This window comes from Bombus pascuorum, chromosome 1, assembly GCF_905332965.1.
Source record: "Bombus pascuorum chromosome 1, iyBomPasc1.1, whole genome shotgun sequence".
In the NCBI taxonomy this organism is placed as follows: Eukaryota; Metazoa; Arthropoda; class Insecta; order Hymenoptera; family Apidae; genus Bombus; species Bombus pascuorum.
In genome coordinates, this window is record NC_083488.1 from 15,184,497 (window position 1) to 15,205,689 (window position 21,193).

The window sequence follows — 21,193 nt, forward strand, 5'->3', positions numbered from 1 at the left end:
ATGTAAATTTCATATCTTCATGGGGAAGAGGTAAAAGTATTTAAAAAATTCTGAGTTTATTCTGAAAATATTTTATTGACATTCTGTATTTTGCATTGATGTACAAAATTGATTTATGTTAGTAATTTTTTATCTATTTTAGTGATTATTTGTATATGGGGCTTTCTGGATTTATTTTCTATTTATTTAATGAAAAGTTATTTCAATTATCTACCAAACTAAATAAATTACTGTACAATATATAAGAATTGCCTTTATTTTACGATGAAAAATATTAAGATATTGAAAAATATTTGCTTTTCGTATGGAGAAACACACATGCGACTACTGTACATTTAAAACAATACTCGTCACATTTCAATTTCCTGCTGTACAAACTTCACTAAACTCGGCAATAACATTCAAACCACTTTTGCGTGATACCATTCCCATTCAACAAGTTTCATCGGATCCTACGAACTTTCAATTTAGGAAGTTGGAATCTCCAAAACACCTTAATAGGATGCTATTACGATAGGATACTGGTGTGGTAATTATGCTACTGTGCTATTACATGTGTTATGTTCAGACCAATGAACTTCTTTAAAAGAAATCTTTTATGTTGCTTCTTCCAAACGTTCCCTTTCCAAACTTCTTTAGATATCTTTCTCTTTTTTAATTATTTAATTTGTACTTTACAATTTGTCCAGTTGGACATTTGGTAAATTTTTCTAACTTAATTGCTAAATAACACGTGGATGGCTACCCCCAGCGAGATATCATCTTCGAGATTGACTATTTTATTTCTTTAGTGAGTTTAGTGGAATGTTTTCTTTTTAGTCTTCTTTCTATGAAAGTTTTGCTCGCTTCAGCAACCAGCTGGTTTGGATGTGTTGCCGTTCTTTCCTTGTATTTTTCTGCGTAACTGCCGATTTCTCCTTTTTCCGTTGGTATTTTTAAGTCTTTGTGTACATCCTCGTTTCTGATATACCATAACGCGTTGACTATTGTTCTCAATATCTTCGATTGTAGCAACTCTAGTTTATTTATTGGCTCATTGCTGCTGTCCCCCATAGTGGTATTACGTACGTCCAAATTGGTTTTATTGTTGTTTTGTATATTTTTAATTTATTTTCTATGCTGAGTTTAGAATTTTGATCAGTTAGCCAGTACATCTGTCTTCTTTTTATCCGTATTTTGTCTATAATTGATTTAGTATGTTGTTTCCATGTAAGTTGTGTGTCTAAGTGGAGTCCTAGGTATTTAACTTGCCTTGTTTGTGTTATGTGCATGCCATTCAATTGGATATTTGGTGGTTTCCGTTTTCTTAGTGCAGATGTAATATGATTGAATTTACTAGGGTTCGCTTTTATTTGTTTATCTTGTAGCCATTTTTTCATCTTTGTGATGTGCTCTTGTAGTAATGACTGCTGTTTCTGGATTAGCGTGCCTGACTAGTACAGCCGTGTCGTCTGCGAATGTCAGTATTTTGCTGTTGGTAGTTGTTGATATGTCGGTCGTGTATAGTATGTATAATATTAGTCCTAAGACACTTCCTTGCGGTACCCCTGGCTTGATGTTTTACTTCAGAAAATACATCCTGTATTTTTACTACAAAGATTCTGTTGCTTAGGTATGATTTGAGTAAATAGTGGAGTTCTTCCGGGAAGTGTTTTTGATTGTTTGTAAGAGGCTTTCATGGTTCACTTTGTCAAATGCTTTTTCAATGTCCATGAAGAGAGTTGTACAGTATCGTTTCTTTTCTATCGCTAGTAAAATTTCGTTGACGAGGCTGTGCATTTGCTCTATCGTGGAGTGTTTGTTTCTGAATCCAAATTGGTGATCTGGTATTAATTTTTCTTTCTCTATCGTTGGTTTTAGGCGTTCGTATATTTTCTCTAGTATTTTGGAAAACACAGTAAGTAGTGATATTGGTCTGTAAGATGCAGTTTGGTGTGGGTTTTTGCCTGGCTTAGGTAACATTATGATCTGTGCTAGCTTCCACAGATTAGGAAAATAAGGGCTAATATATGTTAGCGAAGACGGACCATCGTGTCAATACAATGATTAGGATAGCATGCTGCTATTTAGCCTTACGATAATTTATGTGTAAGCCGAGGAGTCAGTCAAGACTCGAAGTCGCCGAGCTATAAAGTGTTTAGAAGACGCGTGAGATAGTTTACGGGTGGCAAGCGATCTGACGTCGTATTACCAAAGAATAGAGACTTTGTGGAAAGGATCTGGCCACGAAGTGGGGAAGGGATTGATCCCCTTCTGGTAAGCGGACTGTGAGAGACCACACGGCACTTACCCCAGAACTTTGAAGTATAAGTACTAGTCAAATTTTGAAATTCGAATTTCTCGAAAATGAGATCTCCAATGCAATTTAATTATTCTTATTTTCCCCTATTTGTATCATAAATTACTAACTACCCTGTACTTCTTTATCCATTTTATTAATTGTATCGTAACATAATTTACCTACGATTTTCTGCTATGCGATACTCATCATTCGACGTACTTTTTTTTCGTTTCAGAGTCCAGGCCGGCGTTTCGACGTCGGTGGTCACAGAGTAGAGTACGAGGCGAGCGATGAAGCAGGTTGGTCAAGCAAGTGCGTGTTCACCGTGGTCCTACGTCAGGAGTGAGTCGCGAATTCTTTAGCGATCAAGTGAGCGCGAGAACGAGGAAGGAGGAGGAGGAACGACGGAGAAAAAGGAATCCAGGTGAAAGGGGGGCAAAGGTAGCAGACCGGAAGAATAACGATAAGGTAATATAAATGGAAATGCTCTGGACTCGTGCAACGTTCCCTCCGCGTGCGTAATGGATTCCGTTTTATCCGGAAGGTTAAACGCGGATGAGACACGGATATCTTCTCGTGGTACTCGTTGATACACACGCGAGTGCGTGTACACGGAGATGGAAATCTCTTGGTTTGAATACTGAAAAGGGCTTGTTGGAAATCGTCCTTTTGAATGGAATTCAAAGATAATTTAATTTTGGAGAATGTTTCGAGAAATGTTTCTCTCTTATCTTTTTGCACTGAGCTTGGAAAAGAGCTCTTACGCTTGCTTTTACTTTACATTTGCTGATGATAGTTTAAAAAACAATATAATGGGTATTATTCTCTTAAACTTTATTTAGTTTGGTGTTTCAAACTCATTTTCGGGAAATTGATAATTATTATACTCATTGTTTGATATTCTGAGTCGTATAATTTATGCGTTGTTATTTTTATACTAGTATATCATTAATAATAGAATTAAAGTCGTTTCTTAATTACGTAAAAAGTGGAAATTTGCCTTGAGATTTTTGTACGAAATATTTTATGTATACGTATGTACTATAATTTGTATTTAATTAATCTGTTAAACTTCATTTAGTTTAATTCAACTTCAAATTCATCTGCAGAAAATTAATGATTATTATTCTTTTTCTTATTTGATATTTTAAATGGTATAACATTTACGTTGTTACGTTTATTATAGTATATTAATAATAATAATAAATTCGAGATTATTTCTTAATCTCCCGAAGAATGGGATTTTTACTTTGAGATTTTTGTACGAAATACATTATGTATACGTATGTTCCATAATTTGTATTTAATGAATCTGTTAAACTTCATTTAGTTTAATTTAGCTTCAAATTTATCCGTAGAAAATTGGTGATTATTATTCTTTTTCTTATTTGATATTCTAAATGGTGTAACATTTACGTTGTTACGTTTATTATAGTATATTAATAATAATCAATTCGAGATCATTTCTTAATCTCCCGAAGAATGGGATTTTTACTTTGAGATTTTTGTACGAAATACTTTATGTATACATATACATATACGTGCTATAATCTGCATTTAAACAAGAGAGTCCCTAACAACAGTGAATGTACCTCATTTTTGTAATTATCACCATATATATACACGCGTAACATGTAGTAATCGAGGTATTCGAGTAAGATGTCTCGTCGATCATCACGATTGACTTTTCACGGTTTGAAACGATCCACAGGTTTCCCCATCGCACTCTCGTCTTTTCTTTCTCGCGTTTCTTTCACGTTCCGATCTATCGTGGCCCGCACACGGTGTACCCTGCAGCAAATCGTCTAGAATCTAGACCCTAGATCAATCCTTCGACCTCCACCAGGAGGCTCGATTCACTTATTACATACCACGATCATGATTACGATCACGATCGACACACCATCTAGGAGATCTAGAAATTCGAGGAAATACGCAAGCCACTCTCCTCGCTGCTACTTGTCGGTTCGAACAAAATTACAAGTGATGGTTGCGTGACCGGCATACGCGATAAACCAAGGACAAAAGGGAAAAGAAGAAGGAAAGAGCGGGGATATTATTCCGAATGGCACCGATGGTTAATCGTGATGAAATTTGGCGGGTATTATTGGACGAGATAGTAAATCTGAATTATAAAATCCTAACTCCGAGAAATCATGTGTACAAAAAGTATTAGCACGTATCCTTATTTGCCAATAAAGCGTTTTTTATCGATTTCCACATCTTACTTTCATAACATCAAATTTTTACGGCCGTATGAAAGTAAATGATACGAAATTTAATATATTTGCACTAACTAATTAGTACGTAAGTGTTGTAATAAATACAGTGATATGCCAATAGTTTTTGTAGCCACTGTAATTGATCTAGTGACAGCGTTTTCGCCGCAAAAACACTCAATTCCAAGCCAAACATATACCGACATCTCTCCTCAAAAGAGACTAATCGTTTTTCCTTTCACCTATTAAGCATTTTTTATTTTAATGATATATTTATTCGTCATTCATGCCTACATCGTTATACTGATTACCCAATATTGCACCTATAGCAGCGAAGATCTATTACATATAAGGACATGTATCTTCCAAACGTCTAATTTCTGAAAGCTAGGATTTTATATTTCAAATCTAATATCTCAACCCGTGTTATCTACCAAATTTCATCCCGATCGGTTATCGGTGCCTTTCGGAAGCACAGCCAAGAGCGGAACAAAGGGCGATTTATCCGCGATCCGTAGATTCGTAGACGGTAAAGAGTAGGGAAATCTATCGGGAGTTCTATGCAAATCTGGAATCGAGCGTGCGTTGTCGTTGGTCGAACGAGTTTCGCCGATTACCAGGACCTGGTCGAAACACGCATTGCAGCGGACGCGGCGATTTTACGTTCGTTTCTTTTCACGGGACAACGATCGCGAATTTGTCGAACGAAACGAGGTTCGATCCGCATACAACGAAACTCGAGTTGACCCTCCACCTCTCCCCGTTTCACCCTCACGCGGAGTTTCCGTGTTAATCGTCGATCGTCGATTAAAATTTCGCCAGGGACGGACAATGTCCGTGCCGGTTAAACGAAGCCGGTCGCGATTAATTTTGAAATTGGACGCTTCGTCGAGTGTGTTTTCACGCGGCTTGCAGCTGACAAGCCGGGACAACGATAGTTTTAATCCCGTTCAGCAGAGAGAGAGAGAAAGAGAGAGAGAGAGAGTGTGTGTTAAAGGGCGGTCTTCGGCTGGTCGCCCGCACGCCGATCGGAAAACGAAACGGATTTATGGAAATTGCAAAGTTCCCAGGTTACGTCAAAGCCCGTCGAATCGAGTGTGCGCGAATTATGCGTTCTATTGGACCGAGAACCGCGATTAACGGATAAAACGAAACGTCTTTTAATCAGTTCCCGCGGTCGCGCTTTACGTTTCGGTTGGAATATTTTTGAACGTTATGGTTCGCATCTTGTTTCGTACGTTTCTAGTTTTCAATCAACTACGATCCCTGACAGAATGGTTTTGATCAAACGCAATAATATTATATATTTATTGTAAAACTGAGAAAAACATTGAGACTTTGATGTGAAAAATTAAATAAAATTATAGTATTAATATTAAGTATATATCTATTTTGTTCACTTCCGTTTCTTAATACTAATAGCATAAATAAAAATGTGTGTTCTGTTAAGCGATCCTTACTTTCTCTTTTGTTTTAAGAACATTTGATATTCGTATAACGTAAATATTTTTAGTCAATCTCGTATTATTACGTTTGATCAATAATATTTTGCTATGGGATTGCATATTTGTATTTTATTTGTAACTTCATAGTATATTCATTTTTCATTTAAGCACTTTATCGGACAATAAGTTATTCTTTCTTTTTACTGATTTACAAAATATTTTTGTTCCGTGCAGATTGTGATTACGTGTTATTTAAATTTTTCATTTTTTTAAATATTTGTAATTATTAATTACACTCTGCATATGACTTTTAATATTTTCATTTTTAAAACCACTCAGTTTTGCAGGATTAATATTGTTTAATTCAATTTCACAAATATGTTTCTACAATTCTTTAAAATCCATATTTTCCATTAGTACGTAAAGTTTCTGTTGAACGACCGTAAAATAAATATAATTGTGATTTTTCGTTATCTTTTTCGAATACTATGATATTTAATTTTATTATTGCAAAGACGTCGAGGAGATTCGTATTTGCATCGCTATTTGTTTGTACGATCTTTTTCTGATATGTTGTTCGTAATACCTACACGTAGTATGCACTACTTTGTCACAAATTGTTATATAAATTACATGTTATATATTTTTTTATAAATTAATATTATACTTTCAATAGTTATTAATTGTTAACAGAATAATTTAATACTATAGTATTGCGCCGTAATTAATAAAATAACGATCAACAAATACGTAAACCTACGTGCTGTATGATTAAAATGAGAAATCATTAACAATGAAAATGGAAAATTTGGAAATTTAAAATAAGATAAAAGATTAGAAATTACAAATTAAAAATGAATCCATATATCGATAGTAATCTTTTCTTATATGTTGTAAAATCCCAATTTTATTTTACATCCGATATATTTTATAATAAATTTTTTCCGATATCTGTAAGAATTTATCAAAGTAAAAGCACCTAGTGCTACAATTTGTTGATTTTACAGTCATGAGTTCGAAATAAATAACGCGATTGTTATCGGTGCAATCAGCGATAAGCACATTGCCAAGCTAAAAGATGTTATACTATATATTGTTTGTTTGGAATTTACCACTATTTATTACGTTAATCGAATTATTTATTCTTTCGCTAATTAATTGTTACCAATACATAATAGGGGATAATTATTGTATAAAGTATACTCCTAGATTATTAAACGAAAAATTTATCAAAAAACAGTCCTTATGTTTATGTTATACTCTTATCGTATATAATCAAAAGAATTTATATTAAATGTATGATATTGTTTTTTATCACCGTACTTCACGAAAAGTATGTTATAAAATGTAAGTAGTTATACTTTATTCTAAATATAATTAATTAATAATTAATTTATAAATATCTCTTCAAGATTATATTAGGTATAAAATTTCTTGTAATATTACAATTTGCGTCTACTATTCAACATTATAAATAACGAAATGTTTCTCTCGAAACAATCTCGTTATATATTTCAAAATTCCTCGACTTCTTTCACATACAGCAAAACATGGAATATTATCGTTACTGTGTATACACGTATGTTCTCATTCTTCTTTTTCAATGACTAAGGACATTTATTATTATAAAACTCATTTTACCTTTGATTTGCAACGGGCCTTTATAAAAAGGAGCGCTCGAGGCTTGTAATCGTCTAAGAAATCGTAGAGAGTATGATAAAACAGTACGCACTACTACTGTGCAAATACTTGCATTTAAGGAGCTATTTTAGTATAGAAAAACCGAAAATTCGATTTCCTATTTTTTGTACATAATTGGGACTATATGAAGGTGTATGTGTAAACTACAAAGGAGAAATTCCTACTATTTCTGAAAATTTAAAGACTATAGTTGCTTGAAAACCTTTTTGACGTATCTTTTTAAAGCGACTGGCACCCAAATTCGAACTTATCTTTTTCTTTCAGACAAATCGATAATAGGTGATCTTGGTTGAATTATAGCTTTATTTTGTTATATTTAAAATCCATATGATAAATAAAAGAGCCTACTACCTTTTTATGAAATTTATTTGTTTGATCTTTATGCTTTCGGCCATGACAAGATTAAAAATATTAACGGAATTAATAAAAAGAGGTAAATGTGCCAGAGTTTACTTAAAGAGAGTCGTTTAGATGAGAGTGCTCCTTTAACTCGAACAGTTCCACGTAATCACTGTTCGAGATCCGTGCATAAACGATTTCCAGGAAACGTATTATGAAATCGTCATTAAAAATCGACGTGATATTAATCCTTCGTACCTCGGTACCCTTTTGAGGCAGGTGGAAGGCGCGTTCGAACTATCGATTAGTTGAAAACGTGAAAAATTGAATGGTCAGATCTTTTCGTGTACACCGTGTCATTTGTGCTCGACGAACAGTATCATCGATTGGAGCGAGGTTAGCGTGTTAGATGTGATGTTCACGCGTGAGCAATGAATTCCAAGCAATCAAATGTCGGCGACGTCGATCTTAATGATGTAAGAACGTGCGAGAAAAGGGACTATTTGGTAGCTGGGTAGAGAAATTTCAAATTTAGTATAAAGAATGATGATTTCGTGAGAATGGGAAGAAGTTTTGGAAGAAGGTGATTAATTCTTAAACTGGAATATCCTGGCATTTTGACAGAAGCATGTTGGACATTTTTGGAAAAAATTATATAAGCTTCATCTTTTTATAATCTCATTACAAAAATTTTTTTACTGAAAAAATTTAGATATGTTTGATGACACATAAATCTAGAAAATTACATCGTAAATAAAGTAAATGGAGGTTTGATACAAACATAATTTTCATGTTATAGCAATTTGAAGTTTTTGGGAAACAATATACATGCATATTGTATTTTACAAATTCGATTAAAATGAAAGTAGGTTAATCGAAAAAATATGTAAATTCATAACGTTTATGGTACCAAAGAAATTGTTACATGATTTGTAAATGATTTACATTTTGGAAAGTATCACATGATATTTTAAGGTCTTTTAAACTAAAGAATATGTAAATTACGCATTAAGAAAAGTACGTTAAATTTTTAAATGTAAAAAGTATTCCACCGTCTCCAAAATCTGTTCGAAATTAACTTTATGAAAACTTTCAAATTTGAATTCAACTCTCTTTATAAAGTATAAAATATTCAAACGCTTCAATTACCTACATACCATCACGATGTTCCACTTTGAGGGTTAAATCACCCTGTTGAACCTCGATCAAAGCATGGAACGAGGAGTATAATAATCGAGATTATTGATTAAATCACTTTAACTAATTAATAAGCATAGGGACAATATATGGTAAATGTAATTAGAGGTCATCAAAAGTTTGTGATACCTTCAATTATATCGATAAGCGCTGACTGCGTTCGAAGCCGTAATTTTTAGAACGAAATAAAAAAAACGAGTCAGGAGAAAACAGTTAGAAGATCTTTTTTCTTTTGTTTCCATCATGAACAATCGTCGATGATCACGGAGCCTAACAAAATATATTTTCTTTATAAATATATTTACTTTCTCATAACTAAATTTTATTATATTATAATACTATTACTATTATATTTTAACTTATTCCAAGAGAAACAGCTCGCCTCAAAATTTTTGTTTATCGTGAAAAAATAAACAATGAAAATTAATATAAGATATTATTAGATATATAAATATAATTATGTAGAAAAACTTTTTACACCTATGTATATTATTCGTACATTTATGTGATGTATATACATATATATATAAGTTTCTTCATAATATATAGGACATTTTAATAAATTCAATAATAACAAATAGGATGGGAGAATGGAATAGATAATCGATAAAATGATATTTGGGTTTAGAACAATATTTTATAAGAAATAAAATTTTGGCCCTTCATTTCTTCAAAATAATTTCTATATACGTATATTTTCAGATTTGTTTCAAATTTTATCAATATAATTAGGATAATTGGATTTCACTACAGCGGTACATTGCCTGCACCGCGTATAAAAACGACTCATCCACTAAAAAACTTACTATCCGAGGTCGTTTAATTTTGCCTTATGAGATCTTTTCTCTAATCTTCATTTAGAACATTTTCAAACCGTAACGTTTCCTACTTCGGACATTTGGATAAAGTATCTTGTATATTGGATTTCAACAGACTATCCAAAATTAATCGGTAACAGTGGGTATAGCCGTGCAATACTTTGCAGTATATCCTAAATATTTTACGAGGAAATTTTCATGTATCTACGTCACGAGCAGGTAATCCCTTGGTGCAAGCTACGCTTTCACGTTCACGTGAACCAGATTTACGTATATTAATGTATAACCATCATATATATGGTGTAGTTCCAGACGATGCTTCTGTCATCGCCAGATTCCTGTTTTCCTGAATAACATTGTCGCGAAGGTACTGAATACTTCACAACCGCGTCGTTAGACAATAGGCTATTAAGAACGAAAACCGGCATAATGAGTGGCGAGAGTGTATATATCTCAAGAGGTGGTTATTATCGGTGCACCGATGGCTTTACTTATTGTTCGTCGGTATTTTACGCTGTTTGTTTTTATTTTTATACGCCTATCTTCCTTATTTTTTCGATTCTTCTTCATCACATATATTATACAAAATATTTTGTAACTGATGATATAATTAAGGGAAGTTCTAAAACAAAAAAGAGTTGGAAATATATTATCAAGACTTAAAACTGGAAATCTTTTCTAAAAAGCGAAACGTCATATGAATAAATTTTACTCCACATCTTCGACATAATTTTTTAAGTAAAATCATTTCATATCTGATTGTGTCGTCATTTACAAAATACCTTGTACATATGAATTCACCGTACAACTACCGTAACGAAATATATACAACAACAATAATTATTTCGGTCAGTAATCGATAAGCAAGTATACCAAATGAAACGTTCAAACCTTCAGCCCACCAATAAAGAAGTCTTTAATAATCTTCCTACAGAACCTATGTTTCAATTACCAGTTTCACATCCATTAATAAAGATATCCCCATCTATTTTCTTGCTGCAAGTATTTCAATTGTGTTTCACACCTCGCATACATATCGCGCTACTTCATCAATGACGTGATCACGGTGTTTCTGGATGACGCTACTTCTGTGGTGCAATCCCTTTCTAATTGTAGTGTAAGTACATACTGTCCATAAAAGGTGGTGAACAACGCTGTGTATGGTTGATAGAATAATTGGCTATCATTAAGGATATTGATCGCATTAGGCCATGTCTATTGTCGAGTTATACGCCCATTAAACGTATATCTCGATAAATTTGCCAGAAATGAACCACTCACAAGCCATATTGATCAACTCCAAAATTGGAAAGTATAGAAAAGTGACAGTGTTAAGAGCATTGATTTATAAAATTTATCTCGAAACTTACTAAATCGGTAAAGTTACAAAACACTTTTCTGTTACAAAATTAACAAAGTTGTAAAACACATTGGTATAAAAAACGCTTTTTGATCGTTAAGTCAATACAGTCGTAAAAAAATACCTCTCTTCTTCTTCTTCAAAACGAGGAAAAACAGAAAAAATACGCCTATTACCTCTCTGCAGCGAAATCAATAAATCATCGAGTAGCACTGCACCAAATGTTCCTCTCCACGGCAATCGAAACTGCGGTTCGCGTTCGATATGCGCACTTTTTGTCTCTTTCCAAACGAGGATACGATTGCTCCGTGATCGACGACGTCGATGGAACGGAAGTTAACAACACACTAAGGGGAAAACTAGATTGCGTTACATTTAAGTATTGTAATTGAGAAAAAAAAAGGATAAAAAAGAAAGAACACAAGGGAACGATTTAATGTATGCGAAGTTTCGTTTATTATTTATTGATACCCCTCCACGCCACTCGCATATCATTGTTAAAGAGTAACGTAATCCTAACGACATTACGATAAAATAAATGTATAAAATTTATGTATCGAATACATGTATGTATATATATGTATATTACAAAGAATAAGAAAGAAAGATTAAAAAAAAAAAAAGACATAGTGAAAAAGAAACACCTCTGAAATTCCTCTACTGAGCTCATTCTCTTTCTTTTTCCTGGCTTTAAAAACTTATTATTAATTACAATTTGTGAAAGGCAGTGCTGGATGGCAGTAATTATTTCAAAATAATTATGTAGTCGTAATAAATCTACGTGCAGCGTGTAGATTTACGAATATATAGTGTAGAATCTAGACCGATGCATTGTTCGTACGATACTTTGAGATTCGTGATCTTTCCGGATTAACCCTTCAGTTAATGAGATTAAACTGATTAAGAAAGAGAAGTGGAATAAAATAACAATGACATTAAAAATAAATGAGCAGGATATTATATGTCGTAATTAAAAAACAGAAGAATGGGAATTTTGTTGAAAATACTTAGGAAAGAATAACCGGTTTTAGTTGTTCGAAAACATCTTCTAAAACATTTTTGCAGTACAACGAATAAGATATAAATTTTAATTAAATTTAGAGTTGTTTGAGAAGTAGGTTAACAGTATAATTCGGTGCAGGACTATGTGCAAGTAGCTCGCGAAGAATATTCCCTTAAAAAAATATAATGGAAATTAAAGTAAGTCCGGCTTTTCTCTTTTTGAATGTAGAATTTCTTAAATATCCTCAGTTAAAAACACAGTTGTTTAAAATGAGAATAAAAGTCTATTGAAAGAGACTTTGTAAACTAAAGCTAATAGACGATTTTTCACGAAATTAGTTCAAACTACAATACTGAATATCAAATTTGCAAGAAACAAGTAAGAATTCATTAAATAGATATTATAAGTATAATACTTTAATTTCATTGATAAATCAAGGAAGCATCAGGGCAACTGATATTATGTCATGATATGAAAACGTTACGTCCATGGTATAGAACATAAATATTATCTTTATGGTATTAAGATACAAAGTACCTGGATTCAGTTAAATAAAATTCTACCGTACTTCAGAACAAGAGAATACTATTATCTAATCAATACCACTCAATCCTTCAATCTCCTTAAATTTGATCCGTTTCAAGTACAAAAGTCCACTTTTAACTTCTTGCTACAACGCAATCTATCAGTGCGAAGGGTTAAAAGCCAAAGATCACCGTTCACTCAAGATTCGTTTGGTGAGGAAAGGAAATACTCATTGGAACACTGTCGATCCACTGAATGGAAGTGGCGAACCGGTCGTGCACCTCGCGAAATCAACCGACTTTAAATTAGACTTAATTAAAGCGAGGAACGAACTAGTAGCCTTCTCTACCTTTTCTGCCTTCCTGCTTTACTCCTTCGGTGAGAGGAACTCTTGACATAATTTATGTGCGAGCCACAGACCGGCCGTTCTTTAACAGTTAAATTACTTTCGGTTATTGCGTGTTTCGTTGGCAAACAATCGATCTTCTTATACGCAACATTTACGCCGTGGCAATATTCTCGTCTCGACACGGCCTCTGCCATAATGAGTCGTTGGTGAAGATACTACGTGGTCAGCCCTCGATGAATGCCGCTGCTGTTGCTCGCGCAACTGCTGAAGCTGATATTGTCTCGCGTGTCGATCTGTGAACAAAATTATCTGGGTTAGTCTCAGTTGGTCCATAGCCTGAGTCGGTATTAGCCGAGTCAAGGTCGCGGTTCACGGAGCTTGCCCCACTCTACCACATTTCCACGTTAAGATACAGTTATTCGAACTATTTCAACACAGTATCGCAATGAAACTTCGTTTATGTAAACTCCGTTTATACGAATGAAATTTTGATAGTGTCTGGTTAATTGAATTCTGGCTGATCTACTATTATCTGGAACTAGCGTCGAGCATCAATCTACTTATATGAATGCTTAACAATAAGATGTAAACAGTGGAGCATACTTCGTAGTCGGTACAAGTTTGCAACTTTATTATGTATTTAAATGTAAATGTATCGTGGTATTCTCTTATATGAACACGAACTGAACTATTATCTTAACGAAAAGTCGTAGGTGGTGAGGAAAAACAGACGGACTCCTATTATATGAACGACCTTGTTATATGATCCAACTTGTCTGCCGATAGGTTCGTATAGACAGGGTTCTATTTTTCTTGTTATTTCTGTATTTGTTGCTTTGTATAAGAGATGATAATAAAAATATTGTGTTGCTTAGTCCATAAAAATATGAATCATTTATTCTAGCTTGAAAATACAAACAATTTCTTCTTAACCATAATGTCTAACTGTAGAATAGATTTTTAACAAAAAAGAGGTTGTGCCAAGAAGTTGTTGTGATTAGGTAGCTGCAGTCGTCACACAAAAATGGCGAAACGACGAACTTCGATGAAATGTCACTAATTCACTTATTAAATTGGGCTTGTAATTTCAACGAGGTTGCTGCAATGAGTACATTCACAAATTGAGCTCACTGGAGACGTCGAAAAATAAAGAACCATTCGAACAATTGATTTAATTGATTTTAACATCAGATGACCTTTCTAAACCCAACTCTTGACCTTGATCTGAATCCGGAAGACAACCTTAATCTTAACCAGATGGATGGAAGGTGAGTATTTAAATTTGTTGAAAAGAAAGAGGTAAAAAGAATGAAGCATAAGGCAGGACAATAAATCTGAGCAGTCAAGGACACTTATCCGCCGACGCTTTTAGGGCGCTACTACGAGCTTTAGCGAAATTTACGTATGTAAATCGGTGCTTCTGAATTTTCAGCGTATCTGACACATTCTACGTAATTTTCCTTTATAAGACAATATACCTTTTGCGTTTTTTCTTTTAAAATAGAAAAAAAATGTTAAGAAATTTCTTTGTTATTGTATTAAATTATATTTATTCGACTTTTATTTTATTCTATTTTTAATAAATTTTAATAAATCTCTTTATTATTATATTATATCGTACACGCGAAATTAAAATAGTACCTAAAAACAAGATAGAGAATAAATATGTGTTCGAAATTGCTGATCAAATTTTCAGCTGAGCACTTACGGACAGACCATTAGCAAATCTATTGATCGACAAACGAGCAACGTGATAAACTAACTCATTGATAGCCATCGTAACGTAGAGCGATTTGAACGGCCAATTGCTGCAGGAGGAAGTGAATATTGTATTGTCTCGTCAAGCTTCAGACAGTTTCTAGTGTTCGCTTAACTACAAGTGTTTTGTGTATACGTGTATATACAAGCAAGCGTTGCTTATCGTGTGGTTGCGAATAAGTAGAACGGAATGTCTATCGTCGCGGGATCAAGCTACTGGAATTCTTTCTCAGATGACCCAATGCGTGTCATATGGTAATTACCATGTCACAGTGAGACGCGATGTAATCGGGTTGGAACGTGGATGAGTGTCAATGTTGAAGATCTGCTTCGAACTCGTTGTAGATTTCAAGAAATTTAATCGTTATGAAATGATAAATTTAGTTTTGTAAGTTTTCAAAAAATTATTTGGATATTTGGAAGATGATACATAAGACTGCCATATTTTACTGATGCATAGTTATCCCAACAGATCATTTTAAGTACTTCGAGAAGTGCAAATGAGATTTTAAGTTTCAGGAAAATTAATATTACTTCAAAGTTTGATAATCACTTTTATGCATTTTACTCAACTAATTATCTCGAATTAAATTAAAGCTAATTTCTTCCTTTCTCGAAAAGTGGTTCATTTTTCGAAAGTTTATCATAGAGTTTACTAATAATTTATCATCTAAACCTCATTAATTAGATTCAATGTAATTTCAAATTTCAATATATTACAATATGTATACCGATATTATTATTACTATTTAAGTGATTATATTTAATTATAACATATAAATTCTTAAAGCTTTGCAATTGCTTAATATTACCAGGGTATAGTTAACAGAAATTGACGAAACATTAACAGCTTCTATAAAATATTTACTAAGTATTAAACCTGTTATGTTATTCAATAACCTGAAAACGGAAAACATTTACTCTTAAATAAAACAAAGCGAAAACGTATAGAAATATTTTACTGTAAATACAACGATATTGCCTATATTTTTAAATATTTACGATTGTTTAATTTTCCAGAGTACAAAAACAGAAATATACTTAGCAAAACTTTATAAAAAGGAGTCAATTACCATTGTACCCAAGATTTATGAGAATTTAATCGCTTTTAGCTGAATAAAGTTTACACATACAAATCTCGATAGTTTGTATAAATCGTCGTCGTTAAATAATTACTGTCTCTGCAGCAATCCAACAGCGATTTGTTAAGATTTCTGTCATAAATGTAAAATGGCTCGTCATTTGTCAAAACATCTATTTCGTATCGAAACGACTCGTCGAAAACGAACATATAAACAAACGAAAAAAGCATGTTCCGTCGTTCGATGACTTGTTTTTTTTCTGATTGTAAATCATTAAACGTCGATCGATATCAGATTAACCACTGGCGTCCGTAATTCAAGCAGATACCTAAATCCTTCTTTTACTGATTTATTCTCGCCAGATACGGCCATCAATGTTTCGTTTCTCCATTGTTTCTCTACCTTTCATTCTGTTTCGTTGTTTCTATCGTGAAATACGAGTACGACTTATATTTACAAAGTTCGAAAAACAAAGTGAAATATCAAAGAAACTTCAGCTTTTAATGCTTCAGAAAGATTTTCACTTTCGACGATTGAACAAGTGAAACGAAATATTCGCTAAAAGATAAACAATAATTTTAACAATGTCTTTAAAAAGAAACTTTATTCATACTATTGTATTATTTATTTTTTTATAATCCTGATTATGTATTCTTATTTCTCAAAGAGATATACAAAAAGGTTTGTACCAGACAAAAAGCAAAGGGTGCTCTAAACTTTTGAGCGAATGTTGATGGAGTGTAATAATAAATAAATTCTAATGTTTGTTAAAAAGTTGCAATTTGGATTATTTTTAATGTTTGTATTTTGTTATTTTAGTGTATTTTAGTACTTTAGAAGATTTTCTGATGTAGTTAACTCGGTACTACTCGCTACAGATGCTAGGAACAGATAATAGTTTCGTTATCGAAGGTGAGATCAGCTTATGAACGCGTAGGATATTAACTTCTTGCTACTGTTATTGCACTTAGAGGAATGTACTGCCATTGTAAATTAGTTTGTCCAGAATGTCCCGCAAATATATAGGGAAATAAAGAGAAAAAAGAAAGCGAGGATATTTCTTGAAATTTTTTACGTTTCATTTCCCAGTCTTTGCTTTGCTATTTTATATAAAAAGTTATGTCAAATTATGTGCAATATTACTTGCAAGTTTAGATACATTATTTTTAGTATTATCATTATTATTAACTAATTTTGGTGTTACTAATTATTTTTTTATATTTACTTCAAAATGCAAAAAGCAAAATAAATTAGATTAAATGCTATTTTACACAGCACTATATGATATTTATAAAAACAATAAAGTTAATTAATTAATTAATTATTAGTAGAAAAAGTTATTGAAGATTTATGAGAAATACATTTATAACAAGAACATAATATTTCTCCTATTTTGGAGACTTGGAATTTACATCTTTTTTCTGTTTCGACACCCTCCAATTTTGTTACGTCTGGACGAAAGAATTTTCCGTGCATGTTAAAACTCAAAGGTCTTCAAATTCCTCCATTCTGTAGCGACTGAATTCTTGAAAACCGTGAGAATAGCGTAACTCAACGAGGGAATGTAAAATTATAGACAGGTTTCGAAAGTCTAATCATATAATGCGAAAAGAAAAATGGACGAAAATGCTTGATTTTGATATTTTAATAAAGATTTAAAAAAATATACGTTATCTATTTTTTCACGGTTATATAAAAGTATTACACAAATTTAATAAAAATTTTAAAAAATATACGCTATCATTTTTTTACAGTTATATAAAAGTATTACACAAATATCAACACGATATAGATAAAAAAAAAAAAAAAATTGTAGCTTCGCGCTATAAATAAAAGAATGGTTTTCAAACGAAAGTAAGTCATTTTTGGTTGTAGCATAATCCTTTTTATGAAATTTAAAATATTTACTGGAATGGCGTTCTGTAGATTGTACATTATCATCGCGCTACAAATTTTATTTCATCGGTTTCATTGGTGTTAGAATTATTTACTGCACAGAATTTTGGATGGCCGATAAAATGTGGTGCACGCTCTCTCATGAACACATGTTAGCGATTCGTTTCGCGGGTGCATTTGCAATTAACGGCATTATGCAACGTACAATGAAAATAATCGATCGTTCCACCTATTTTTCGACCTAATATGTACTTACGGAAATGAAATTGTCGGGCAACAATTAAATATTATACATATACTTAATGAACATATAATTACTTTTACTTTCAGCTCGTAAATTAATTACTTTTGATTTTCCATTACTTGATAACTTGCTAATGGCATATATTTCTAGTTTTCTCATTTTATCCCATTCAGAATCGACTTTTTTGAGACTTTGAGAAAAATGTATTTTTATCAATTATTTAATTATTATTATCTAATTACTATGCTATTATTTTTACCAATTAATCCACAAAAATTATATTTTTCTCGTGTGATCTTCAAACGGACTTGTTCAAAATACCTTGTTTGTTATCGTTCTTGTTCTTATCGTAATCAATGAAAAACGTACGATTTTCGGTTTGAAAATCAAAACTACAACATCGCCAGATCATCGCCGTGAGACGATTACGATGACAGTGCCGACGTGATACGACGGCAAGAAGTCGCGTGACCCGAATATCGTTAATGGCACGATGGTAAGCTCTTCTGAAGCGAAATTGCGTGCTGTATCCGGACACAGGGATATAAATCAGCTGTTCCACGATTTCCGTAAACGCGCTCGCGTGCGCGAATATTAATCAAGTCATCTGACTCTCAAAGCACGCTTTCTTAATCGTCATCGGCCTTGTTACTGTACCAGTTCGTATCTTCTGAGTTATTGTTTCGTATGAACTTAACTTTGAATATTACATGCTGTTATATAGAACATGTTTCCGGTCAACCGTGGTTTTTAACGGTACATTAATTTTTAAATTTACGATCGTTGAAATTTCTCGTCCTCGTTTTAGGCGAAATATACTTAATGTTCTAAGAGAAATCATGTACATATATTTGTTAGACCTGCTGCGGTTCTAGAGCTCGTGTGTCTCGTTCTTCGTTTTGATTCAGCAAACAAAGAGGGTTTCAACACTGTAAGAAAAATTGTAGTATAAGATTGAAACGAAAATTTATGCATATCAATAGTGATTCATATTTTTACATGCTACGTACGTACACGTAACATACTACATAATATGTTACAGATGTAATATGTAATACGTAACAAATATGTTATATAATATGTTACAAATGTTAAGATGTTACAGGACAAAGAACAAGTTTTACAGTTTCAAGAAAATAATTACGAAACCATGGTAAAAAAAGGATTACAAAAACTAAAGAGAAATATGTGTTCACAGATATAAGATTCAACTGTGAAACCTAAAAATGTTCATTTTTTATCGCTTGGAAGTAAAAAGCTCATCGTCGATTATCTTCACTTTCTCTGTTTACGTCGGAGCATCGAATATTTGCTTAGCAAGAAGAAATTCGCTTCCGGCCACGAACCCCTTGGGAGCCACGGAAAGAAAATCGCAGGGGCAGCCTGAACGTTAAGTGCCGTGTCGTAAAGCTTAAACGAGATTGCAGACGGTATCGAGATACGAAGAGCCGTGAGCTGGTCTTCCGCAAGTGGGTGTCATCGTGGAAAGTTGGCTCACGTGCACGCGCAAGCACACACAATCGTGACCATCTTCTTCGGCAGTTTATGTCTCGACCTCCAGGTCTTCCCTCGACATCGTCCTCTTTCTTTGCTATGCATTATTAATAGGCTCGTCGTTGACACGATGACTGTCAACGACACATAAATCACTAAAACAGTTAGAATCGTTTAACGAGACTCGTATAGTTAATTCGCAAAGAATGGAATTTGTACACGAATATCGAACGGATAAATTCTCACAAAAAGAATTTTTGATTATGTGTGTAAATATGTATGTATGTGAGAAGAAGTATACGAGCAAATTGAGTTGCAAACGAATAATGGCATTTGAGATAATTAACAAGCTGCACATTATGCACATTATGATACTTTATACCTTAACGGTATGCTTTAATCTTCACAGTGTGATATAAAACATAGCCCTTATCAACAGTAATAAATCCCCTTACTTAGTACCAGCAAGTTTGGTTATTAGCAAAATTAAATTTTATAAATTACAAGTTATCTGATTATCCTATCTCACGCAAGCGTGTAAATTGCTTAAGACAAGTTTATAACCTACAACGTGTAATTTGTCAATTCACTAATATTATTAGTTAGTAAATTATTGCGCGAGAAGATCCTGGTGAATAACCTAATAATTTTTGCAAACGAACAAAGAGTAATGAGAAACGATATCATAAACATGAGTTCAATAAAATATTATTGTTCGAAATCTATTTAATATCGAGATATAGATATTTAATATTTCATGAAATAGAAAGCTTCGTTTGTATGAATATGAATGGAATATGAATGGAATTATATCTGTATATAGATATAAAATCTACAGAAGAATATAGGTAAAAAGGAATTATTTTACTAAAATTCGATTTTATTTGTATTTAGAGATAGTAATATGTATTGAATCGAACTCTTCTAGCGTCGTTTGCTGGTAACATAACTTTTGTATAATATCCGATAGGTTTGATTCCAAAATTTTTTAGCTGGATTTAAATGTTTTTTAGAACGTTGCCATTGATGCTAGAATACGAATACTGCATAACAGATTTTCAAAAAGCTGGTGTTCATGAATATTGGAGGGAAAATATAAAGTACTATGTATGTAGATCGTACTGCAATTGAAAAATGATTGGTTGCCTGTGATAAACTAAATGTATCTATGTGTTGTAGAATACATTTATCTGTTCTATTTTTCTTTTAAAAAGCACAATGTTGTAAAAGGTACACCGGTGACTATTTTTCGAGTCGCTACATTTTTATATTACACGTACAAAATTAATTTATACTGTTTACTATAATATTGAAAAAAATATTTCTGCTTTTGATATATTTAGAAATTTAATTTTTTTAATCTTGTTTATAAAGATAATCATTTCTATCTATCTTTTATTCAGTAGCATTATATTAACATTATGTATTAATAAATTATATTAATATAGTGTAATATGTAAATACACTATAATAAATATAACT

The 21,193-nt window shown here is 32.7% G+C and overlaps 2 protein-coding genes across 4 annotated transcripts in view; one reads left to right on the forward strand and one right to left on the reverse strand.

The window, feature by feature from the left end:
- Positions 1–9,392, forward strand: part of LOC132906132 (uncharacterized) — a 78,551-nt gene extending 69,159 nt beyond the window's left edge. For all 3 annotated transcript variants that reach the window (XM_060958022.1, XM_060958005.1, XM_060958011.1), the window contains one exon: positions 2,517–9,392. In XM_060958022.1, the coding sequence (XP_060814005.1) occupies positions 2,517–2,627 (111 nt within the window). In that variant the 3' untranslated portion in view covers positions 2,628–9,392. The remainder of the gene's footprint in view (positions 1–2,516) is intronic.
- Positions 9,393–11,792: 2,400 nt separating this feature from the next.
- LOC132906065 (fibrillin-1-like) overlaps positions 11,793–21,193 on the reverse strand; it is a 78,850-nt gene continuing 69,449 nt past the window's right edge. Inside the window, exon 20 of the mRNA XM_060957925.1 lies at positions 11,793–13,530. Within this exon, the coding sequence (XP_060813908.1) occupies positions 13,376–13,530 (155 nt within the window). The 3' untranslated portion in view covers positions 11,793–13,375. The remainder of the gene's footprint in view (positions 13,531–21,193) is intronic.